At 42.8% G+C, this 25301-nt stretch overlaps 2 protein-coding genes across 10 annotated transcripts in view; one reads left to right on the forward strand and one right to left on the reverse strand.

Moving 5' to 3' along the window:
• Positions 1-12655, forward strand: part of ARNTL (aryl hydrocarbon receptor nuclear translocator like) — a 29337-nt gene extending 16682 nt beyond the window's left edge. For 3 of the 6 annotated variants that reach the window (XM_018076024.2, XM_018076026.2, XM_018076028.2), the window contains 8 exons: positions 726-972; positions 5195-5301; positions 5652-5802; positions 6388-6476; positions 8339-8447; positions 10182-10275; positions 11311-11413; positions 11941-12655. In XM_018076024.2, the coding sequence (XP_017931513.1) occupies positions 726-972; positions 5195-5301; positions 5652-5802; positions 6388-6476; positions 8339-8447; positions 10182-10275; positions 11311-11413; positions 11941-12101 (1061 nt within the window). In that variant the 3' untranslated portion in view covers positions 12102-12655. The remainder of the gene's footprint in view (positions 1-725; positions 973-5194; positions 5302-5651; positions 5803-6387; positions 6477-8338; positions 8448-10181; positions 10276-11310; positions 11414-11940) is intronic. The other 3 variants (XM_018076025.2, XM_018076027.2, XM_025895465.2) reach the window with 1 other exon arrangement.
• A 273-nt stretch (positions 12656-12928) lies between these two features.
• Positions 12929-25301, reverse strand: part of BTBD10 (BTB domain containing 10) — a 28125-nt gene continuing 15752 nt past the window's right edge. For all 4 annotated transcript variants that reach the window (XM_029961051.1, XM_018076029.2, XM_008930788.3 and 1 more), the window contains exons 2-8: positions 21412-21605; positions 20447-20732; positions 18115-18217; positions 17262-17382; positions 16024-16221; positions 15057-15167; positions 12929-14030 (exon numbers count right to left, since the gene is read on the reverse strand). In XM_029961051.1, coding sequence (XP_029816911.1) covers positions 13720-14030; positions 15057-15167; positions 16024-16221; positions 17262-17382; positions 18115-18217; positions 20447-20732; positions 21412-21565 — 1284 coding nt within the window. In that variant the 5' untranslated portion in view covers positions 21566-21605 and the 3' untranslated portion in view covers positions 12929-13719. The remainder of the gene's footprint in view (positions 14031-15056; positions 15168-16023; positions 16222-17261; positions 17383-18114; positions 18218-20446; positions 20733-21411; positions 21606-25301) is intronic.

Genomic DNA, 25301 nt, shown 5'->3' on the forward strand with positions numbered 1-25301 from the left:
TGAAATAATACAATGTGATGCAATTCCTGCTCGAAGATTATCAAAAGCAACCTTGGTCTGAGCTATTTTGTGTTTCAGCATAAACAAGGCTTTTGCCAAGATAAATTGTTTATTGGATTATCTCAGATTAGCTTCATTAAAGCAGGAGTGCAGGAAAATCCCCTGGAATCCCAGAATCATTACGGTTGGAAGAGATCTCCAAGATCTAGTCCAAGCTTTGGCCAAACACCACTGTGTCAACTAAAGCATGGCACTAAGAGCCAAGTCGAGTCATTTCTTGAACACCTCCAGAGGTGGTGACTCGACCACCTCCCTGGGCAACCTGTTCCAATGCCTGACAACTCTTTTGGTGAAGAAATTCCTCCTGATGTCCAGGCTGAACCTCCCTTGGTGCAGCTTGAGGCCATTTCCCCTCGTCCTGTCACTGGTTGCCTGGGAGAGGAGGCCAAACCTCACCTCACCACAGCCTCCTTTCAGGGAGTTGTGAAGAATGACGAGGTCACCCCTGAGCCTCCTCTTGTCCAGGATAAACACCCCCAGCTCCCTCAGCCCTGCCTTAGTGAAGAGCATCCCGAATTTCCTGGGTCAGAGAGGAGATGCATTCTTAGCAGAACTCAGCTGAAGTTCTCCAAAGCTGTACCCACGACCTAACTGCTTTTTTGGGTTTTGTTGGTTTGTTTTTTGTTTTGTTGGTTTTTTTTTTTTCTCTCTCTCTCTTTTCACAGCAGACCGCAAAAGCTTTTGCACTATTCATAGCACAGGATATTTAAAAAGCTGGCCTCCGACAAAGATGGGACTGGACGAGGATAACGAGCCCGATAACGAGGGCTGTAATTTGAGCTGCCTTGTTGCCATTGGGAGGCTCCATCCCCACGTGGTGCCACAGCCGGTGAACGGCGAGATCCGGGTGAAACCTACGGAATACGTGTCCCGACACGCCATAGATGGGAAATTCGTTTTTGTAGATCAGAGGTGAGGAGACTTGGAGCAACCTCCACGATAAGTCGCTGCCCAACACTGCCTCACTCACAGCTTTACTTACAGCACTGTCTGTGCTGTTGAAAAAAGACAAATTACTCTCCTTTTCGGCTTTTTTGTTGCTGCAAGTTGTTTTGAGTTTTGAGACAGAGCTTAAAGCCATTACTATGCATGTATTCAGTATTACTGATGAAATTAAAAAAAACCCAAAACCTTCCAAAAATATTACCTACTAGGCAGAATAATCCCAGGATCATTTCTGCCAATTTCTTAATGAGGATATGTGTATGTGTAATCCTCAGAAGACCGTGTTTTGAAACTGGACCCTAATTACTACCTCTTCGTTATTTGAAACCTTTTGCAAACACAATTAAGTTATTGCACAGATTGCATTAGGCTTTGATAGCATGGACATTTATTTAGCTGCTTCCTTGGGCACATTCAGCTGAATTCATACTTCTCTGTGTGTTCCTTAATGCTTCTCAGAAGGAAAGCTTTTCCTGAGGTTTATTTCTTGGAAAAGGCTTGAGAACTTGTGCCAGTGTGGTATCTGCTTTCAAACATCCATTTATTATCTGAAAGGTTAATTCTCTTGCAGAAGAAATAGCTTGACTTTTCTGAAGTAGCAGAAACACATGACCTGAGTCTTTCTTCAAAATAACTGGCATTACCAAGGGAAAAATGTGAAGGGAAAGGAGGTTGAAGGATGTTAATGGAGAGGTTACACTGGGTTGATTGGAGAGGGCTGGGTTGGTTCCCTTCCTTGTCAAGAGGGATTGAGAATGCCCAGATGAGGCTGTTTCAGGTTGCCTGTGGCTTTGACTCAGTTGCTTGTAACGTAGAAAAGCCCAGACTCTGAATTCTGGCAGATCTGCCTGCTGGAACTGGTTTCAGGGGGGGTGTCAGCTGATTTTTTTTTTTGTGGACTTTGAGAGGAAATAAAGCTGATAGTCATGAGAGGAAGTGCAGTAAGGAGAATTTTTTTTTTTTTTAATGTTATCTCTCTGGGTTGGGGTGGTTGGGTTTTGTGGGTTTTGGTTGTGTTTTTTGGGTCTTTTTGTTTTTTAATTTGATAGAAAGCCTTTTAAAATACCAGGTCTCAAGTGTTTGGAGCTGATGCTCACTCTGGGAGCTTTGGGAGCATTTGTAACCTTTCTGTCATGCCAAAGGATGGTAGCTTGTGAACGAGTTTTGTTTTCAAAAAATCAGACACATTCCCCTGACGGATAGTTTTGAAGTATTTTTGAAATAATGAGACTCGGAGAATGTCAACCCATTGGATTTAAACACATATGCTCTTATTTGTTTTCCAGCTGTTGTTTGCAGTCCTTGGAATGTGTGTGCTACTTCAAAGGACTCTTTGAAAGGGAATTTTTTTTAGAAGAAGGCCTCATCTCTAGGCCTAAATTTGTCATCCTATGATCCCTGCTTCCACTGGAGAATATTTAGGCATCTGTGAAAGTTTAAAACAATTAATTTCCATGTCAGGTTTTTTTTGTTCGTATAGACTTGCCCTGTTCCTCTGTCATTTGTCCAAGGGAATTCAGGAAAGAAACACTTCTTAAACTCCCTGTGACCCTAACTTTTTGTCCTTATGGATTGTGTGATCCCTGGAGAAGCACTGCTATGGATTAGCTACCAACTACCACAGCCAGGGAACTGTTCAACAGTTCACTGTCAAAATGGCAGCTGCACTGAAGAGTTCTAAAGAGAATCATCTTCCTTCTTATTTATTAATTATTTTGAAGTTATCTGGATGGTGAATTTGGAAGTAAAATTAAGTTTATTATCTATGTGATGCAGATGGCATCACATACAGTTTCAGAATTCAGAGCTGCCTTCTTAAGTTGGAGAAGTGAGCTCAGGAGAAAAGTAAATAGAGGATGAAATTCAAGAAGGACACGAACAGTTTTCTTCCTTGCGTAATAGAACGTGGTCAGATATTGAATTCACTAAGTCTGTTGAGATCTGCTGTGATTTGGTGCCTCTTCTCCTTTCCAAAACACCTGTTTATCCTGCTATGGAAAGGTTTGACAAGTTGGTTGCTGGTGCCCATATCGGTTGTTACCCGTCTGTGTCAGGCGTCCCATCACTGCAGGGCTGTGAAAAGGTTTGGTTACTAAAGCTCTTGGAAAAATACTGGAATAAGGTTGACCTGCTTCCTAGCTCTTCCACTTTAAAGGAAGACTCTGTGTTTTGCTGCTTTTGTGGTTCTCCACCCACTCTGAGATAATTCATCAAAGCAGCCTTGGAGCTGTCGGCAGTTGGAGTGTCCTGGGATAAGGCTCACCAGGCAAAAGCCAGTTTGAATACTTGTAATGTTTCCTTCTCCAAGGCTGAGGTCTCAGAGCTCCCTGAAGGAGAACTTGGGGTGTAAGGCACCTGATTGCTGCTGAATGCTCTTGGTGTGTCTGGGAACAGACAAAAATGCCCTGCATTTAAATACTATGGATTTTGTGCTTCAGGGTTTTTTCCTTCTGTTTTTATTCATAGTTATTAATATGTACTAATTTCTACATTTTATATTATTTAATTTGGACTTTTTGGAGGTTGCAGAAGAGGTGATTATCTGTCTAGGTTTGTTCCTTATTGCCTTTCATATTTAATTTGTGTTGGATTGTGACTCTTATTCTAGTTTCTTCAAAGAACTGTCATTTCTCCTTCAGTAATTGTCTTCTAAGAAAGGTACAAAATCCAAGTTCACTTTAGTTCAGTAGTTTTGTTTGCTCTCTGTTCTTCTAGAGAGGGTCTCACTCTGGAATCATTCAGCTGTGTTACTTTCTGTTCTGATGTTCTTGAGCAGGTTCACTGGGGCTCCTGCACATTTGATTCCCGCCGTGTTCTCTGCCTTCTGCATTAAATGGTGCACGATTTGAGGTCTGCCTGGATGGCTTGCCCTGCTTTGTTCCCTTCTCAGCTGTTTCTTCCTGCACCAGGAAGTTTTAGAATGATTTCCCTGGGTGGTGGCAGCAGTGTCCTGTCTCTCCTCAGATGCCCTCCAAATCCCTTCAACATTGCACAGATTGCTCTTGTACAGTGTCTGCTGGGGCGAGTGTGCAGCACTCTAATGTATGGGGGGACAGCAATTCCCATTGCTCCCCCCAGCTGTTATTTTTCCTGTTGGTCTTCTGGGCTAGTTGAATTGTCCTAGGGAAGTTGTTACAGCTCCTACACCATTAACAACTCAAGGAATAACTCTGCTTTAGCACACAGGTCTCTGGGGTGTTCAGCATATGCTGCAGCTGCTTCCTTGTGGGAATGACCCTTCCACAGTGTTGGGCTGTGGTTCAGCTCATTGTCACTCACCTGCACTGTTGCTTTGCCTGTTCCTCTTGAGCTTAGTTTCAGGCTTGGGTTCCCAAGTTCATGCACAAACTCTTCCTGGTTTCTTGAGATGTCCTCCAGCCTCGCCAGGAGCTCCTAATTGAGAGTCTCTTTGAGAGTCAGACCAAGAATCCAGGTCTTTCCCATGTTGTGGATTGCAGGTTTATATTGTCCTAAAGCTTTCTGATGAGGAGGAAAATGAGTTGTTTCTGTGGCTGGGTCTGATGAAACAAAAAGGTGGTTTATTTGCTGTGTGCTGCTGTCTGATTTCAGAGACACAGAGTGGGCCTCAGTGCATATCCAGGAAAATCCTGTTTGTTCACCTTTCTGGTTTGTGGATGTGGGTGCAGAGTTTGGTGAGGCCTTGTTTTGTCCCGCTCTTAAGGCTTGTGACTTGAGGGGAGAAAATGCTCCTGAAACACGTGTTGTACAGTAATTTGGGCTCTGTGCAGCAGCACCACAGGTATGCAAAGGAGCACAGCAGTTCTTCAAGCCTTTGAAGCCTGTTTTTCAGTGGCATTTTATGCAGAAAGCTGTGTATTACCTTGTGGCTGCTACAACGCAGCTTTTTTCAGGTTTAAATTCTCAAAATTACACTGTTATCTTCAAAGCTATTTAGAAAGCCTCAGATCCCCTCTGGTGGTGGTAAGGTCAGACATAGTACCTGAGGGCTGCTGGTATTATATATACTTTTTTAATTACCTGAGAATTAAAAATAGCGTTCTTAAGGAATTTTTGAACCTTCTAAGCTGAAAATTCCTTTCCGCATTACTTGGGCCTTACCCAGCTCCAGTGTGGAGCTTTAGTAATCTGTGACTAATACTTCAACTTGAAACCACTTATTTATTTTTTCTTTTTCTCTTTGTTTTCTTCCTCTCCCTCCCTTCCCCAGGGCAACAGCCATTCTGGCATACTTACCCCAGGAACTTCTAGGTACTTCGTGTTATGAATATTTTCATCAAGATGATATAGCACACCTTGCAGAATGTCATAGACAAGGTATGATTATTAATAACTCAGTAATCTTGTTAAAAATATTGGGACATATTGTGTGTTTTAAGTGGTGTATTAAGAAAACCAAACAAACTTGAAAAGGTTTGGGGTTTGCTGTTTGCAGATGCTTTAGTCAAGAACACTGGATGTGCCTAACACTGTGATTATCCTGGACTTGAATGGATTTGTAGTGGATGTTTGAGGTTCAGGATGGCTAAGGGGGGCTGACTGCACAGGAACAGCATTTTACTTCAAGGGTGAAGGGAGGAATTAACCGAGTTTTCCCTGAAAAGAGCTCTGCTGTGTGGTCATGGTGCCCGTTTGACACAAAGTCACTTGCTTTCTGCCCTCTTCAGTTTTGCAGACGAGAGAAAAAATTACAACCAACTGCTACAAGTTTAAAATAAAAGATGGCTCTTTTATTACGTTGCGGAGTCGCTGGTTCAGTTTCATGAACCCTTGGACCAAAGAAGTAGAATACATTGTCTCAACAAACACAGTCGTTTCGTAAGTATTTTCCTCTCAGCAAGTGCCTGTAAATGCCCACTGCTTTGCCCTTTCCTCAGGTGGGAGTTGACCTAAATATGTGCACATCTTCCATATGACAGTAGGTGTCTTCTCCAGGGGGAATAAGTTCAGCAATTGCAGTAATCTGTTTGTAAAAGCCTGCAAAAAATATAAATATTTTCTTTCTTTGGGAAAACCTGGGATTCAATCTTTGTAGGGGCTTACAGGACATGCATTTCTTTGCTTTGTTAGGTGCTTCCCCCCCTTCTCTTTTTTTCTTGAGGGTTCTGTGCAGAGCAGTGACTTGGCAGCAGAATAACTGCTGTAGAGGAATTCTCTGTGAGAGAGGCTGTTGAGGCCCTGCACTGCTCACTTTAAGGTTTATTTCTGTTGTTTATGCAGCCCTGGTGTCAGTCACAGCTGCTGCTCTCACGGAGGTGACACTGACTCACAAACTACTCCAGCCCTGAAGCATTCCATTCTGAAATTTTTGGCATTATGACTGGTTTCTTTTTAATCACTGATAGGGGTTTTTACCTGTTGGGGTTTTCTATCACTGATCCTTCTGATTCTTGCAACCCACAGCACCACTGTACTGGAGAGCGGGGACGCAGCCTTTCCACAGCTCGCGGCGTCTCCACACAGCATGGACAGTGTGCTCCAGGCTGGAGAAGGTAACTCCTGTGCTGAGGAAATTATTGGCAGCCGTGCCTTGGGAGCAGCTCATCCTGCATGCACAAATTTGCTGCACTGAGAATTTCTGTTAATATCCTGAGGCAAAATAAGTTTTAGGGCAAAAACGTGCGAATGCAGCTCTTGCCCTGTTGAACGTAAATGTCAGCTTTGGGTTTGAGCTGGTCAAAGAGAAGTGAATCAGGGAAAAGAATCATAAACAGACCTGGAGGAGGAAAGTTTGCCTTCATGGATGGTGCCATCTGCACATGACTCAGGAGTGACATCAAGGTCTGTGGTCAGTGTACACTCCTCCTCAGAATCTTAAACACAGTCCGGACCTTAAACACAGTCCGGACCTTAAACACAGTCTGGACCTTAAACACAGTCTGGACCTTAAACACAGTCTGGCCATTTGGCTTATTGTCCCTCACCTGCCCTTGGTTTGGCTTTTTGTCACAACATGAGCACTGACCCCTGGTCATCATCACGGGCTGGTTATGGGCGGTGCAGGTCACCAAACCATCTCATCACAGGGGTGCAGCCCAATGCAGAGCAGAGCCTGGTTTAATGGAGTGCCTGAAGCAGGGTGGAAGTGAGGCAGGATAGAAGGATGCAGTGGCAGCCCATGGATGGAAAATCCCCACGAAAAATGGTGATAAGACTGAGATTCTTTGCAAAGAGTAGGGAACTGTTATAATTGGAGTTCCTGTTCACTAAATACTACATCTGTCAGCTGTGGGTGTTGCATGTGTCTGGAACTACTCCCTAAGTTGTACACAGCACACCTGGAGCAGTGCAAGCCTTGATTAAAGCTGGGCTTTCCAGTGATCTCTGCTCTGAACAGAGGGATTCAGTGGGTGACTCTGGAGCAGGAAGGGTGGCAGAGCCCAGGACAGTGGCAGTGGTAGGAAGGGAAGGTGCCGTGTAGGCCTGGTGGTTGGTAACTGAAGGTACAGGAACTGCAGCAATGTGGGGTCTGGGCTTTCTGAGGATGGAAAACAAACTGTTCTGTAGTAGGATAAGCTTATTCTTATCACAATTACAGCCTTTGAAAAGAAACCAGATGTGTAGTATAATCATACTGACTGCTCTTGTCCTCAGAAAAGAAGTTTTTAATTGAGTGAAGTTTAATTTCAGGTGGTTCTGGCTCTGCTAAGGATTTATGACCTTTCCAGGTGAACCTTCTCACCTCCTGCTGGGTCTGAGCCATAGATACTGAGGGTTCCTGTTGTTAAATATGCATTTCTAAAAACCAGCAATTATCCATTATGGATAAGCAATGCTGAGGCCTTTCTTGCCCTTTCAGTGTGATCTTTTCTTTACCTTGGAGAATATTGGGCTCCTTCCTGACAACCCCCTCAAGTGCCGTGCAAGTGTCAGATCACATTAAAGGAAACAGCTTCCAACTGTTCAGACCTCACTTTTCCCTCCATTCTTAGGTTCTTGCAGGGGCTTTGTTTGTGGTCATCAGGTACCTTGGGCTTGTCCCCTATTGAATGGAACATGCACCAGCAAGTTTGAAGCACAGAACAAACATGTTTGGAGAAGAGCCTGTTTGGGCACAGAACAGAGCAGGTCTGACAAGCCATTCTGTACCAGCTCTGGACCAGGTGCTTGAAACAATCAGATCCTGAAAGAGCTGGGATATGTTGTATCCCTGCTGGCACAGAGGGATGTCTGAGAGACACAGCTCAGTGCAAGCCAGAGCTTTTCATACCCTTGAAGGCACACACCAGCTGGTGGAATAGGAAATAAATACAATTCAGAAGGTCCTGCAGCTGGTCAAAGCCTAAATATAAATGCTTTTTTTGGAGAAGGTTTTCGTGCTTCTATCTGACCTTAACATATCTACTCATTTCAGGTGGCCCAAAAAGGACCCACCCTACTGTACCTGGAATTCCAGGTGGAACAAGAGCGGGAGCAGGTAAAATAGGGAGGATGATTGCTGAAGAAATCATGGAGATTCACAGGTGAGAGTCAGAGGAAAATCATTGTTTGTTTCATTATTGCTCTTTAAGAGGAATTATTGTTCTTTAAGAGGAAATGAAGGAAGTCTTTCTTCAAGCTGAGTAAGGAATGATACAATTGTATTTCATAGACAGCTACAGATACTTATCCAGCCTGACTTGAGGCAGTCAAAGCCTGTAGTGAAAGTCTGAAAATGTTACAGCCTTCCAGCTTTCTACTGCAAAAAAAACAGTACTGGAACTTTTTTGTCATGGTGATGATTATCTGTTTATCAGAAACAGTAGTTAAAAAGAACAGCTAACTAGAAATAAATCCTTTCCAGACCGTTCTTCTTCCGGGAAACTTAAGGCTGTGAGTGGCACAACCTCCAAATGCCAAAGCTGATGACCACCTGCCAGAAAAGCAGTGTTTGTTTTCGGGTGATCCACTCCCTCAGATGCTTCTGGAGCTGTTGGATGTGCACGTTCAGCTTGCACAGTTCCCCCTTGGAGCTCTTGGAGCAAGGACACAGTGCTGGAGGCAGCCCAGCCTTCCCAGGCTGTGGGGCTGGTTTAAACACGGGGTCTTGCAGCCCCCTCCAGTGAGGGACTGTGGGAATGCAGAGCTGTTAGTCCTGTCTCTCACCTGTGTGCAGCTGCTTTCAGCGGGTACCACTTAATTTCTGTTGGCTGACAACCCCTGTTCTTCACGAGTTTTTCTCTTGGGAATTGTTCCCTTTCCTATGAAAGTGGTCTCACCCAGCAGATGTTTAGTGGCAGCAATTTAACCAGACTGAGCTGCAATTCAGGAAAACATTCAGTCTGTTTCCCACAGTTTTGTTCCTGCTGCAGGCAGGAGACTACAAGGGAACAGCAGACCTATCCATAAGGCTTCCTTCCTGTTTGTAAGAATAGGAAGAAGGAGAAAAGAAAAAAATTAAAAAGCCACATGAGGGCTGAACCAGTACTTGGAGGTGTAACCATCCCTTTGAGTAGCTGTAAAACACCTCATTAGCCCCAGCAGTGCAGTAGTGTAGTTTACCCCCCGTGTTTGCATTTCAGTTCAGATCCTGGGTTAGTTCCAGTCCTTTTTCAGCAGCTGTTACTATTTTCCAAAGCTGCCTTCTGTTCAGCTTTCCCAGGGGAACTCTGCCAAGGATAAGATTCCCATTTCCATTGCTTTTCTCTGTAACTCCTCCTCCCTTTAGTCTAGAGATTTGTTGGTTCTACAGTCAATACATGATACATTATTAAAGATGTTTGATCAAGCTATGGAAAATTGAAGTGAAAAATGCTGCTTTGAGCAGTTAAAAAAAAAAATTGTATCAAGTGTCCAGTGTACTTCTGTAGCAGTAGCTGATGGAAGGAGTCTGGGTCACTGATTGAGGCTGCTGGAGTTCTTAGCTGGTGTAAATTGAAGTAAACACACACACACACACACAAAAATTAGGCTTTCCTCAGCACCCAGGACCTTTTCCTTCTGACTCTCTGTGGAGGCTGTACAGGAACAAAAACAGAGGGGAGGAGGTAAAGCCTGCAGACCGAGCTGGATTTACACAGGACTGTTTATCTGGCTGCAGATCAAAACGTTGCTGCTGCTGCTGGTCTGAGCAACGCTGAAAAAGGGAGGAAATTACAAAAATTAAAGTCATGCTTATAGCACCTTGTGGAACCTGATACTGAAGTCAGCATTTGAAACTTCCAAGTCTCTGGCATCTGTTGCTGGTAAATCCATGCTCTGTTTTATCCATATTTTAGGATAAGAGGATCATCACCTTCCAGCTGTGGCTCCAGTCCCCTGAACATCACCAGCACCCCACCACCTGACACCTCCTCCCCGGGAGGCAAGAAGGTAAGGACAAGCTTTACCAAGTCTCGTGGCAGCAGTGACAAGAGATGTGGGGTCGTGCTGATGTGGAACAGCTGGTTTGAACAACTCCTGGCTGCTTGGCTGGAAAAATCTGACCCAGTCAAAGTATTCCGGTGGCCAAAACCCCTTTGCAGAGAGCAGCAGATCCCAAACATCAGCAGGTTTTGAAATCCACCTGTTCCTTAGATTGGTTTTTTTTTTAGCAGAGCTGCAAAGGGACAGCTCTGCTCATCTCTCCCAGCTTCCAAAAACCCTTCAACACCCCGTGCTGGTGAGCACTGGAAGTGCTGTCGCTGGAGCGCTGGCTGTGCTCGGATGAATCACGCCGGTGTTACAAAATATGACAATTAAATGCTTTGCTGGGCACTCAGAGTTCATTTTTAAATCAACACCGTGCACCCTGCCTTGCTCTAAGATTGCTTGAGGAGCACTCAGGTACCATTACCAGCACTTAACCACCTGAACACTTGTCCTGGCTGCTTTCAGTCGTCTGCAAATTGCTGTTTATGGTAGTTATATCCAAGAAGAGCACTTATTCAAATCTTTATACGCTGTCTCAGATTCACTTAACCTTTTTTCCCCAGAAATTATGGTGACTGTACATAAGAATTGCTTGTACTGGAGCATACAGCTGACAGTAAATATTTCTGTCTATTCCTGGCTCTGTTCTTGAAATAAAACTTGAAGTTGTGACAAACAGAGTTAGAATTCTGGTAATAGTTACCCTTGCTCCTCCTGCCCTAAAATATTCAACATGTACATATAGTAGGGGCTGCTGGAATGGAACAAAGGAAAACACAGTTTAGGTGTTTCTGACATCTGCTCCATGGGCCTGGTACAGAGGAAAGCAGCTCCTAGTTTACAATTAGTCTGATTAAGTAACCTTTAGGTGGTGATGTTTGGGGTTTTTTTTCAGGAAGTCCATCCACCCTGTATTAAAAATCCCAATATGGGACAATTTAAGACTTACTGCAACATTTCATGCTGGTTTATAGCTTCTGTTTTTTTGCTTTCAAGATCTTGAATGGTGGCACTCCAGACATTTCTTCAGCTGGATTGCTGTCTGGGCAAATCCAGGATAATTCTGGTTACCCCTATTCCGACAACTCCTCCATCCTGGGTAAGTGAAGTCACTCAGTAACACACCTAAACACACACAGACACTGTAACAACATGGCTGGTTTGAGCAGTAACCTGCCCTTACCACCTGCAGGCTGCAGCTGAGGCATAAAGCCCATAACAAACCACTCTGCTTGCCTAAGGAGGCTCCTGGCAGCCCAACTTCACACTGGAATTTCTTTTAGACAATACATGGAAGCCTCTTTTCTCTTGCTGAATCAGTGTGAATTAGCTCAGTTCCCGACCTGCTTTTTGTGAATGCTTTCAAACAACCGAAGAGGGATGTTGATCTAGTGTTGTATTTGAAGTTCTGCACGTAGGGTTGTCCCTCTGAGCCACACTGGTCACTTCTGAGGAGTGACACCCACTACCAGCGCTGTCCCCAACCCGCGGCACCCCAGGTGTCACGTGGATGGATCGCTGTTCCTCAAACAGGAACGCTCAGGTGTTCCACCCCAGGTCAGGGGGTGAGTGCCCATAGCAGTGAAGTGACCAAACCGAGCCCCCTGCCTGTGTTTGCACCCCCAGGGGAGAACTCCCACATCGGCATCGACATGATCGACAACGACCAGGGCTCGAGCAGCCCCAGCAACGACGAGGCCGCCATGGCCGTGATCATGAGCCTGCTGGAGGCCGACGCGGGGCTGGGCGGCCCCGTGGACTTCAGTGACCTGCCCTGGCCCTTGTAAGTGATGCCCCCAGACACCCAAATATCAAAGTGCATTTACTGGTGGAGTTCTACAGTCTGTGAAACTCGTGGGACTGAGGAGCTTTTATGTACGGATTTCATAAAAGCCGTGTCAGAATGCAACTCATCCTTACCATGTGTAACTTCAGACAAAGTGGAATAACCTGCTACAGTGTTCTGTGTTGATTTGGTTAGCTGTGTATAGCTTGCAATACTTGTATATTTTGGATTCTGTTGTTTGAAATTTTTTTTTTTTTTTTTAAATCACTGTGCAACTCACTGGCATCAGTGGTAGCTTTTATATGCAAATGACCATTTCAGATGTATGGTGTGTTTTTACACTGCAAAACAGTCCCCATGTGGATATTTCTTATACTAATTGTACCATAAAGCTGTTTATTCTTTCTTGTAAGAATCCTTTACTATAAATATTGTTAAAGTGTAATGTATTAGACAGTTAAATATTTTTAAAATAAATGTTTCCCTTGTTCTAAGACGGAGCATTTACTTTGATAAATAAATTTGATAAAACCCTGCTGAAGGTGCATGCTAGAAGCACTTGGTATTCATCATTTCTTTAGCTTTGGAGGAAAAGGGAGGAAAAACAAGGCCTTACCCACACTTACACAACAATAAGTTTCTAGAGAAGCTATTATTATTATTTACTGCTATCTTGGAGTTTATACTAAGAAAAGCACAACAGGAGAGCAGGTTGAGATGACAGGCTGATGTTACCAGATTCTCTTTAAGAAATACTTGTTTTTCACTTAATATTAACTATCCTCCCTTGAGGAAAGAAAAGCAACTGCTCTAAAAATACATAATTCACAGATAATTCGAGCCCATTAAAATAATGGAAACTTTATTTGCATGAAAAACTTGTTTACAATCATTAATAAATGAAGAATGAACCATTTGCATTTTCCTATTTCATGACACTTATGAAAAATGTATTAAATAAATATTTGTGAACAGCTTAAGGTAAGGCAAAATTTAAGATAAAGCCCCTATCCGTTGTTCACAATTTTTGAACATGGCTCACGCTGCAAACAAGTGAAAAAATTCACTAAAGAACTTTGAGTTTAACAAGATGTTATGTGGGTCATTGAATCACGTCCTCAATCCAAGAACCCAGTAGTAGTTTTGTGCTCAACCATATACAGTAACTTTAAAAGGGTCAACCTATTCAGAGCAAAACTATGTACAGTTTTGATAGAAGCACTTTGTTAGTATTGTGCAATACATTTATAAAAAATGGCTTCAAATTCCACTTCTCAACCATTTGTAAAGTGCTACTATCAATTCCACCTCTGCATTCCAACCCCTGTGTCACAACGCTGACGCATCCCCTGGGCCTGGAGGGGCTTCAGAGTGAGGACAGTCCAGCAGACAAATCACCAACGTCACAAACCTACTGGTAAACACAGACACATGTAACTGGAACCCAGGTGTTTGATCTGTACTCTTCCAAAAACAACCCTCTGGTCTTTCCAAAGGTCCGTACTGCAATACCCTAAACACCGTTAACACAATGGAAAAAACTGGAATTGCAGTGTGGTATGACTTGAGTACAGAGTCACTTTAAGGAGCATGCTTTTGTTTTATAGTAAGAGTCCAGATCAGAGCGGTGGGTTCTGTCCCTCGGGATCCATCTCACTGTTATTGGGAGGAGGATGGATGGGCAGGATATCCAGCTCGTCTACCTGGGGGGTGGGGTGCATGACCACAAGCTGGTCCTGGGGGATATCCGCTGCTGCCGCCGCCAGATTGGTGATGGACTTGCTTTTCACACACTGGAAGTCCACGTGCCGGCTCTTCCCTTCCTCCTTCTCCCAGGACATCCGAATAAACGGCCTCTGGACGTAGTTGTAAATCACCTCTGGCCTCCCGCCCGGCCGCTTCTTCACCTTCTCCTTGTACGTGGGGTAACCTGAGAGACACAGCACAGTCACCACTGCCCTGCCCAGAGCCCAGCCCAGCCCAACACGGCCTGTGCTGTGGGGCTCGGGCTTTCTTTCACAAGAAGAAACCTGTGTGGAAGCACAGCAAGGATGAGCAGCTGCCACCATCCACAGCCTGAATGGAAACAGATGCCATCGTTTCCTCTGTGCAAGCAGGACATGGAGTCAGGAGCTGAACTGACAACCAAATTGTAAGGAAAGGCCACAGTACTGTCAGTAATTAGTACAGTGCCACCACAGAGATATAATAATTAATATATTGCCACCCAGACCTCACAGACAACACCACAGCTCCTTCCCTGAGCCACTGTCAGCAGCCACTGTCTCTACAAAACCGATGGGAGAACAGTGATGAGATCTCAGTGTCACTCTGATCTCCGGTTTAAGTTGCCAGGTGGAATCCCAGCACATTCCTCCCAGCTCCCCAAAGGGTGAAAATACATGGTTTTATATGAATTGTGCATTCTGGTTATGCTGCGTCCCAGTCACCTCTCCCCTCAGCCCCAGCAATAATGTTCATTTTACATATTGTTACAGGGCACCAGCATTACAGTTTGGTCAAACAGTTGTTCTTTGTCTAAACCAAGAAATGCCAGCAGAAATAATCTGGTATTAGCCAGCATTACAGACAGAGCCAGTTCTTGTTCAGCTGAAGGGCACGTCAGCCTGAAGGCTCCCACCTTGCTCAGCTGAAATGACTTATTTTAGAGCTCACAGCCAGTTAAAAGCATTTGCTTTTGGCTGGCAAATTACAAACGTAACTATGACAACGTGGTGAGTGAAGGACAGAAATCCTGCTAATTATAAAGGCTGGATTCTAAAATATTTGGGTCAACAATCAGAGGAAAAATGTAATGCAAAGAAACCCAGTTCTTACATTCATGACAAAAATCCATGACTGCTTAATGAGATTTTACAGACCAGGCTCAGAGAAGTGCAGCAGCCCCTCCAGCCCAGAGGGAGAGTGCCGGCAGTGCCAGCAGTGCTTCCCTTACCTTCGATGCCCAGTCGGATCTTCTTGAGCCCCCTTTCCTTCAGCACCGATTTGGCCACATCTCTGTTTTCAATGTATTTGAAGAATCTATACAACTTTGTGCTGTAAATAACTAAAAAATACATTTCAGTGAGAAAATGTCAAAGGCAAGTGTGTGCCTAACTAATTAGAGCAGGGGGTTTTCTTAATTGGCATCTTTGAGACATAATGGCCCTAGAAACGTGAGCTAATTGTGTTACTGCATTGGAACAGCCACCTCTGATCTACATTCACAAAGAGCCTCCCTTATTTAAGAACAGCTGTGGGTTTGCATCCTCCAAACCCATCCTCTTTTGTATTGGTATTTTGGTTTTCTTAAATTTAAAAAAAACCCAAACTAACAGTACATAAAACTGTAATACTCTGAAGAGACTCCTAAGAAGATTTTGTGTTACTGGAGTACAAAGAGTACCTCAAGCTCCCACCTGCCCTCACAAACCCCCCCGAATTCCACGTTTTCACAGTGAAGGAACATCTTCAGCTACCAGGAGAGCACGGATGCAGGGAAGGGCATTCCATTCACAGGTGCTTAAACTCATCTAAACACACATCTGTAATACTTCAAAAATAACAACACTTGGTTTTTTTCCCCCCCAAAAATCCTCCAGTTGTTCTTCCACAGTAAACATGACTTTTTCAGAAACAGCTTGATGAGAAAAGTTGGTATTTCCTCCCCCTCACTGGCTGAAAATACCTCAACAATAAAAATTAGCTCCTCTTTTTAATTAGATTTGAACACAGCAAGCAACATACGCTTCTATGAAGCAAAATATTAAGCAAAACTACCAAAACTAAGAGGGTTTTGTTTCGTGAGGCATTAGGGATGTTGTTAAGACTTTGCTGGCGGTGCTTACGTACAACTTAAACCAGCACATTCACTGCTACCTCTGCCACGGATGGCTTGGTGGCAACCAGGATAATAAACTCACTCTGTGAATATTCCTCTCCCATTTGTGGGGGATACTCTTCATCCCAGTCCACAACATCATCATCTGTCAGCACAACAATGTGGCACTCCCTCTCCCCGCTCTGGGCGCTGGCGACCATTAAGGGGAGAATCATCTCCTCGAGGTAAAACTCAAATTGCTTGCGAGCACCATCGTTTGACAGTTCGTGCATGAGAGCACCTGGAAGAAAATTTTAAGCACAGGTACATTTAAAAGCTTGGTAAAAAGATGAAGGCAGGAATAAGAAACACAGCAGTTCCGTTTATCTTGTGGTGTTTTCTGCAGACAAGTGTAAAGACACTGAAGTCTATTAGTTTGTGTAAGTTCAGAACTTATTCAAATGTTTACCAGAAGCTGAAACTATCCTGCAGATATTAACATAAGGTTGGTCAGACAGGAGCGACTTTGAGGAGACCTTCTTCCTCTTGTACTACTGCTAAACATTTGGTAAACATTTGGCAAGACACTCTCTGTTTTCCTAAAAGAAACATTATTTAAGCCAGTTGCTGAAAGAGTAGAGCACACAACCCACATTTCAAAAGCAGTAGCTTAAAAACAAAGCTGCTCAGAGCCCTCTCAGCAGGAGCTGCTAAATCCCTGTGCTGAGGAAGGCCCAGGTGTCCCACAGAGCCCTGTCACCAGGAATGCCACGGCCTGGCCTGCTCTGCACACACCCCATGAGATTTCAGGGACCAGGGGCACAGCCCAGGTCTCCTAAACACTGGCCAAAACTTGGGCTGTGCTCAGGGATGGAAGGAGCTGAAGAGAATGGTACATACTGGGAGCACTGGTACATCCTACACCAGCAGCAAAGCTGAGCTGCTTCTGCTGCGGAGACAGATTTATTCTCTTAAACAAGGAGCTGAATAAATCATCTCCCTGTCCTCTGCACAAAAAGATACCACTTAGTGTTACTGTATCTGCCCTGCAAATGTAACAATAGTGTAAGAATTGCACAGGGCTGACCCCCAGCAGAGAACCAGATACCGAAATACCAGAAACATTTTATCTCAGAAAAACACACATCCATTGGCTTTGGGGCTTTATTACATAAGAGGTAAAAAGGGATGGGTTTTGTTCATGTAGTGTCAGCCATCTTCCTTACCTCAGTAAAGGATATGATTTGGAATTAATTCACACACACACACACACACACACACACACACATTTGCTTAAATCAATCTGTATAATTCCAATGATTTAATAAATTCTGTACTTACTGAGATCTCTGCATTTAATAGTACTATACTCAAAGGAGATACAGAGATAGTCACAGGCTTCTCTCAGTTCAGGAATGGATATCCCATCAGGACAGCGTATCACTCCAGTCTTGTAGTAATCCTGCAGCAATGCAGCAAACACAAAACACAATGCACTTCAGCACTCATCGACAGAAACATTCAATCATTTGATTTATGATGCTTACCCCACAAAGAAAGCCCCTAAAATGTAAGACAGCCATATATGTGAAACACTGTGAGTCTTTTTGTCCTCAAATTCATCCATTTTCAGAGCTGCGTTCAGAGCGGTGGGTTGTGGTTAAAATTGTTATTCAAGTGACAACTATTAATACTGATCATTTTGGTGCATGTAAGCTGTCTTTTATCTACACTTCCCTCAGCTTTTGCCATTTCAAGTCTGCTGACAAAGCAGTACAACAGCTCTGCTTCTGTGTAGATATGAAATATGTTAAGGGGTCGTTTTCATCTCAGACTGAAGGTTGCTTTACTCCTTTAGCTGCAGTAAATTAACTTCCAGTACTCTGTTTCACCTAATTTCAGCACAAGAAGGGCTGAATGTACCTGAATTTGGTGAACTCGATGCATAGGAAGTGAACTAATTTCTAGTAGGCAGTATTTCTGGGTTTGTTTCATGTGTGCTTTCTCTCTCCCTGGCTGTCACACACTCATGTCTAGAAAACCCGGGGGGGAGGTTTCAGATCAAGCATTTTTCCCCCTCTACAAAACAACAGAAGAGCAGTACCTATGCCATCCACAAAGTACAGATATGTAAGTAAGACTATATTAAGAAGTCATGACTCCCAATACAGTGCTTGTCTGAACAGAGACTCACCAGAATAGCACGAAACACAGTGGAACCAATTCCTTCAGCAACTTCATACTCTCCTTTTTCATTAGGACGTGTGAAGTTGTGTTCTCTGCCTGACCCAAACATCCTGCTCAAGAATGAAAGTGATTTGGTTAGAACTCCTTACCACGATTTTTTTTTTTTTGGTAAAACAGAAAAGTGTCAAAAATTGTAACGAAACGTCAGGGAAAAACCAGTGTATTCTACATCACGTGTATGCACACTGTTCAGTTTGGTTTGTGTTTAGCAGGACTACCAGAAAACAAAGTAGGGCAGTGTAACTCAGCAAAGTCTAGTTTTATTCTTCAATCCAAACTTGTCCTCCAAGCAACAATAAAAGTCAGATCAGGCCATTTCCTGTCAGTGCCAAAGGTGGGGGGAACCTCAAAAAAGTGTTTGGCATTTGTGGGGCAATGTAACAAAAGAACAGGTTCTGTTGAGGAATTCTCGTTATATCAAGACATTTCAGTTTTGTTGGAAAGATTTAGTTAATTCAAAAGGTAAAATAAAACTCTGATAGAAGAGAGATGTACTTAAGGGTGGCGTGTGCAGCCTATTTCTCCCTGCTGGGACTCAAGGAAAGTGAAACTAAGGGAAACACTACGAGTCCCAAACAGTATCTGAGTTTTTAAAATGCTCCTCTGATAAAGAATTACACACAATGCTTACAAAAACTATTGCCATCTACTCCCTGTTTTATTTACAAATATTCCCTATGGTTTGCTCTCACACACACAGCCCAAAGCAGCAGAGCTGGTGTAACTAAGAGCATATATAATGGAGAAAGGAAGTAACTTTTTTCACTTAATGATCTGACAAGTGTTTTCTGACCACTCTTCAGGACAAGAAATATTATTTAGAAAAAGGCAGCATAACAGGATATAAGCTTAAGGCAAATAATGCATTCTTATTATAGTAACTTTTACCTCCCAGAACAGATTAGTCAAGTTGCTCCTGTTTAGTGTCCTGTGAACTGACATTGAGGGAAAGTGGGTTTATAAATAACCTGCGTTTTAGAGCAGTATTTCCGTACCTTTATTAACCTACTTTTCAATTAGCAGAAGATAAAATAAGCGTGTTCCTTGAACCAATCCCAAAGGGAGAATAACTCAGCATCACACATGCACAAAAAAATCCAGTGCATTAGGCAGCACTGCTTACTCTGAGGCTGGGCATGGAAAAGGGAACTATTTCACTGCATAACTTCAACTGGTACCCTTCCAATTTGTCTAAATATTTACATGTATGCATGTACTGTACATATAAAAATGCCTTAATGATTTATCTTAAATTATTACTTCTATTTATTTCCCTTGGAAGTTTACACAGAGAAGCATTTTTCGCTTTCTCTGTAACTCCTCCCCAACTTTTCTTAAAACCAAGGTACTATTTATCCCACACTCTGGCAATTTAAACCAGAGCAGAAGTTGTTTAATCATATTTATTACTTGTACCTTGTCTAACAGATTTATATATGTATATGTATTTTAAATATGATTATACCCTCATGTGCTAAGAAACAGCCACATTTTAATGAAAAAGCTAAATCAAGAGTGACAGAGATGTAAACCTTCATTTCTTTCTTGCTGCAAGCTTATAAGTGGTGGTCTCTGTGCTTGGGCATTGCAAAACCAGGCAGAATTTAAGCAAGTAAAAGTACTGAATTACAAAGTACAGAATCTTTTTCCACCGAATAAACATGTTAAATATGTTGCTCTTTAAAGTTTCTACAGAAAATAATACACACATACTGTGGACTTTTATTCAGATGTTGACCATTTTGAGCATTTGGTCTCTCTCTGCTGAAGCTCAGGTCTGTTATACCAACTATTTGACACTGCCCTCTCCAGAAACCATTTCAGAAGGTAAATGGGCTGAGCTTGAATGTTATCAGGGTAGGCCCATTAAGCAAAATCAGATTTTCCTCCTTGCTATTTTGAAAAAGACAATCTACACTCACTACTTTGTTCTATGAAACTTTGAAAACAAGAGGAAGAATGAGGCAGACTGAACACAGAAGCAATGGCCAGGAAGACAGAAGGAAATGGGTACATCATGAAATGTTAATTTATTCATCAACTCTTTCCTCTCTAGGTAACAGACGTCTCTTGGCCTCTCTGGCAAAAACAGAGGAGAACTTGCATCTGATTTTTACTTAAAGACATTGTAAATTGGTAATATTAAACATTTGTGAGATCAGCTGTAGCACTATGAGTTCAACAGCTATTTAAGCAGTTTAAATATCTAAAAGCATTAATGGCTCTCTAACAGTTGGAGATTAAGGCAAAAAAAAAAACCACCCAAAGAAGTTACAAACCTGCCCAACATTGTATTAGGTTGTGCAGTGAAGATGGAAGGATCTACAACAAATCTGGTGTTGTCCACTATGAGCGTTACTCGTTCCGAAGTTCTCACATTCCGAGCTCCCTCTTTCCCGTTTTCATACACGAACACCATCTCCCCCCCAGCCTTGCAGCTCCCATCTGAGCTGGACTGGCTGCTGTTCCTGCTGCTGGTCCCCATGCTGACGACGGAACCGTTCGGGGACGTCTTCTGGGGGCGGGGGCTGCTGGGTCGGGATGAGCTGTGATCCTTCTCTCGCTCTGCGGCGGGGACGAGGCGAGGGAGAAAGAACAGGAAATGAAATTATAGACTTACACAAGAGCTCTATGCAGTTTATGTCTTTCCAGGCATAAAACACGTCAACTTGATAACTTAATTACAAACTATTTCGGTTAAATTCATTCTGGTTAAAGAAACCTTCAGAAATAACTGTCCATGTATGAGATCCTGGAGTTTGTGTCACTTCGACATCAAACCCACCTCACCTCCCCGAAGTCTTTGCAAGGAAAATTTAACATTCTAGTACTGAAAAAGCAACTCCACACAATACAGAAGCTCTGCATCACAGCTGGTGCTTAGTGCTGTAGTTCAAAGAAAACAAACCATATTTTGTCACTCAAAAAAAAATCCCTGTTTCCTCTATTTCTAAATACCTAGACCCTACACAGTAAAGGGGAAGTGTTTAGTCAATTATCTGCTTAGAAAAATTAGACTGTTCTTGTAACTTGGACTAAATAAAAGCATTGTGTAGGACTGAGCACTGCAGACTGAAAAAAAAAGTTACAACCTACCACAAAAGGGTATTCCCAGCCCAGGGCACATGTAAGAAATCTGTATTTTGTGTCATCAACAAATAACGCTTTTTACTGTATTCTTTTAACAAAATTGTAATCGAGTTTAGAGAATTTCCACCCTGAGATGGTATAGGTCTGAACACACCAGAATGATACTGTCTTGTTGGTGAAGTAACATTCCTGATGCATGGAGTGAGCTGAGATTCTGCTCTTTCATGGGATGAGTCACGAGATCTGTCACTTGATCTGCGTCTGTCCCTCGATCTCTCGTGTCCACCACTGGCACCATGGAGGCTCATTTTTGTGTACTCGATTCCTTTAGCAACACGAGATGAAGTGCTGAAAACAGAAATAAGAGAAAGGTTCAGTATTTCATCATTTCAGAAACATTGTACATTTCAATTTTTCAGGCAATCACATGCCATGTACATATTTCCAAGATTAAGATTATTCATCTCGCTTTTTATGTTGTATTCATCTTTATATTTGCAAACATGAACAGTGATTTGGAACATGAAACAGGCAGCAAGAATTACCTGTTTGCTGCTGTGTGATCTACAGAGACACCACCTGATCAGCTGTGAACCTGTTCACACAAATCCCTTCCAGAACAGGTAAATCAAATACAACCGAGCACTTTATTTTTATTTTTGCTGTTAAATTAAAATGCTCTGATCAAACCATGAAATGAAAAGTTAGGGGTCATTTCTTCCACTGAAACCTACCCTGGAAAACTTCTCAGACCACAGGCTTTTAGCACTGACTTCACACTTTCTGCTACTTGCCCTTTCCAAAGGTAGCCAGCATTAAGCTAGTTGATAAATCCAGACACACCAGCCAGGAGTTTATTTATGCACATTCTTTTCTATATTTTAAGTTATTCTTAGAAGGGACAATTATAATCCACCACAACTCAGGCAGCAAACATATGAACTACACTATTAAAGCCACGACCTACCAGACTGTCAGCAACAAGTAGGACATTTGTTCTAAACCAGCAAATTTTAATATAATAGTTTAAGATTTTTTTTTAGAATGTGATTAAGTTATGTTACATTACTTAATTTAAGATATTGATTACATTTTGCAGCCATTAAACCAGCCAGCAAAACTAGTCAGGTTCAAGATCCAGAACTCTCAGAAACTACCTAAAAATTAAATATCATCTTCCAACAGCTACTGCTGAATTTTATCAAAAATACTTACATCTTTTAGGTGTACTCTTTAAAAGAGGAAATTTTGTCTGGACAGCACAGACGTATCTGTATCCTTGCACCCCACTGGAATTCCTGAAGCAGTTCTTTTGCTATTTACCTTCCAAGAGTGGGTGTGACAAGAGTCCTTATTTATGGGTTAAACTGAAGAAATTCCCCAAAGCCTCAGGTACTGGATAACCCAGACAGATGTCTGCACAGCTCCAAGGGCTGACAGACAAAGAAGAGCCGTCATTTCCCAGAGGAATATCAATGCCCCACTTGCCTGCAGCCTGCAAATCCCACAGCTCTTACCAAGAGACCTTAAATGTGAGTGCAAGGAATGCTGTAGGATTCAAGAACACAAAGAGGCAAGAGTGATGACCAAGCTCAGAAAAGCACAACAAATTTTAAAAGCATGAACTGTACAAGCAGCTTGAGCAGAATGTCCTCTTTATAAATAGCTTAGAAGTAATGACAAAAAAAAAAAAAAGAAGGCTATTCAAAAAAGTGAATGTCTGCATGAGATGTTTTGGTGACTGGTAAAAAGAGGAGCTTAACTCAGAACAAAAAGGCTGTGATAGATGAGTGTTCAGCACAATGCAAAGAATAAGCAATAAACCTCTCCCTAAGGAACACAAGCTTCTCGTGTCAGACAAGGCACAAGTTTGGTGCAGAGGGAATCTACTGCAATCCTCTTTCCTGCCAAGCTCAAAATATGCTGCAGTAAGAGATGCATCTTCAGGATGTGAAGTCAGCCAAAGGTCTATTGAATAAGGTAGCAGAACTGCAAGCGCTCAGATTTACAGTCCAAGAATAAAGATGATCCGACCACTTTCATTAAAAGGAAATAGACTTTTCCTCAGGACTTCCAGTGCAATTCTGAAGGTATTAAGATACACAACATTTGTGGCTAACATGTCTTCTTAGCTGTTCTACTGCTCTGTTAGAGAGAGGTAAATTCTGTATCACGAAAGTGAAATGTGCACAAGTCTGCAAGAGTGAGATCTGCAAACCTCCCTTTCAAAAACATCAGCAATTTATGAAAACCTTTGCACCTTTCCTTTGATACATATCTACACGCATACAAAACACAACCATTTTAACAAGCACAAAATATGCCCAGGAATTATCAGAAAAGTGGATTTACAGCCCATAAGTAAAATCTAACTTGAAACCCAAGTCTGACCCCAGTTTGTACAGAATGACGTTCATTACTACTATAGCTAAGCTTACCAAGAAATGGTCTTTTTTTTTTTTTAAAGAACTATCTCACCTGTGCATTTATATTTGCACATCATGGTATAACCACCTACCCCACAGAGGGGTGTGTATGTGTGTGGGGTACTCAAACAGCAGTCTGGTGACAAAACATGTCCACAAATCCCTACAAAGCCTTGTGTGCTCAGGCCTCTGTTCAAGCAGTGCTTTGATCCCAGACCTGATAACTTTTCTAACCATGCTGTGAGACACCAGAGTTTCGCAGGTGCCACACTTTATAGTATCAAAATGCATGACTCATGATCTCTCAGCAGCTAAAGAGCTCTGTGTGCTTTAAATAAGGGAAGCACACCAGAAAATGGAACTGAAGCACTGCAAGGGTACAGAGGCTTATCACGCCTTTTGGTAGAGCAGACATGAATTACTCTTTAGCAGAGAAGGCAATTAAAATATGATTCTTAATCCAGAAAGCCATCTAAAGCCACATTACCCTCTTAGCAGTGATTCATAGTTCCCAGTGAAACAGGGCGAACCCAAGTTAATGATCTCTTTACAGGAGCTGAGGAAAACAGGTGCTGCAGGAAGTCACACTGACTCAGCTGGCACCAAACTTCCTCCAGGAAGGACCACACACGGCTGTGCCATCCCAGGATGGGAACTGGGGCTCCTCCTGCCCTGGTGGGAGCAGCCAGCGAGCCTGGGAGGAGAGAGGCAGTGTGTACAGATCATCCGTGGTCCTCCTGCTGCCAGCCACAGCCATCCCTCTGGAGTGCAAACACATGAGCCATCAATTCAGCACAACACTACAGAAGAGGCAGAGGCTGCCAGCTGGAGAGGGACACCATCCTCAAATACTAAATCAATGGGTTCTGAGACAGACAGATTAGTAAATAATTTCAAAGAGCTGTTCAAATTGCAGCTGGCCACACCACTCATTTGCATGCTTCTATGTTGTACTGTCCTCCCTTTAAAGCACAGATTAATGCTAATTGTGAGACTGGCACATCAGCTATTAGTCATAAGATGCAAGCCAAAATGGCAAGATTTCTGAGAATTCAAGCAGTTTGGCTTGAGACAGCAACATCTGAATCATGGATCTTCATTCATCTTAGTAACAGTGACATCTAGAACGTCAGTCTTAAGTCTCCTCACTGTTGAGTCACAGTACACAAAAAATATTTCTTTGATCTCTTGGATATATACCTGACAAAACCTGGAATTCCATTTGCTCACCAGCACGAGCACTCAAATATTACCACTGAAATACAATTTATCTCTACAATAAACAAGGCAACTAACACGAGTTTAAACCTGAACAAAGAGAAAATAAAGAGGTGGAGCTTAGCATGTCAGAAGAGACAGGCACTGGCTTTACCCTGCAATATCTGACTAGGAATAGTGTCACTGAGCTATTCTGTCAGCTGGTCTGAAAAAAGAGCCAGTACATATGAAAGACCACCCGGGACTTCTATTTTCCTGAGAAGAAGCTTTAGAATAAGTTGCAAGTGTTCAAAAAAATGAAGACAACAGAACTACCAAATTACCTTGATTTTTCTGATAGAAGGACTTGTTAATAACATATTTTTCTCTCCTAACAAAGCCCCTGGGGCCAGGAGGATGT

This window comes from Manacus vitellinus, unplaced genomic scaffold, assembly GCF_001715985.3.
Source record: "Manacus vitellinus isolate BGI_N305 unplaced genomic scaffold, ASM171598v3 scaffold_30_pilon, whole genome shotgun sequence".
In the NCBI taxonomy this organism is placed as follows: domain Eukaryota; kingdom Metazoa; phylum Chordata; class Aves; order Passeriformes; family Pipridae; genus Manacus; species Manacus vitellinus.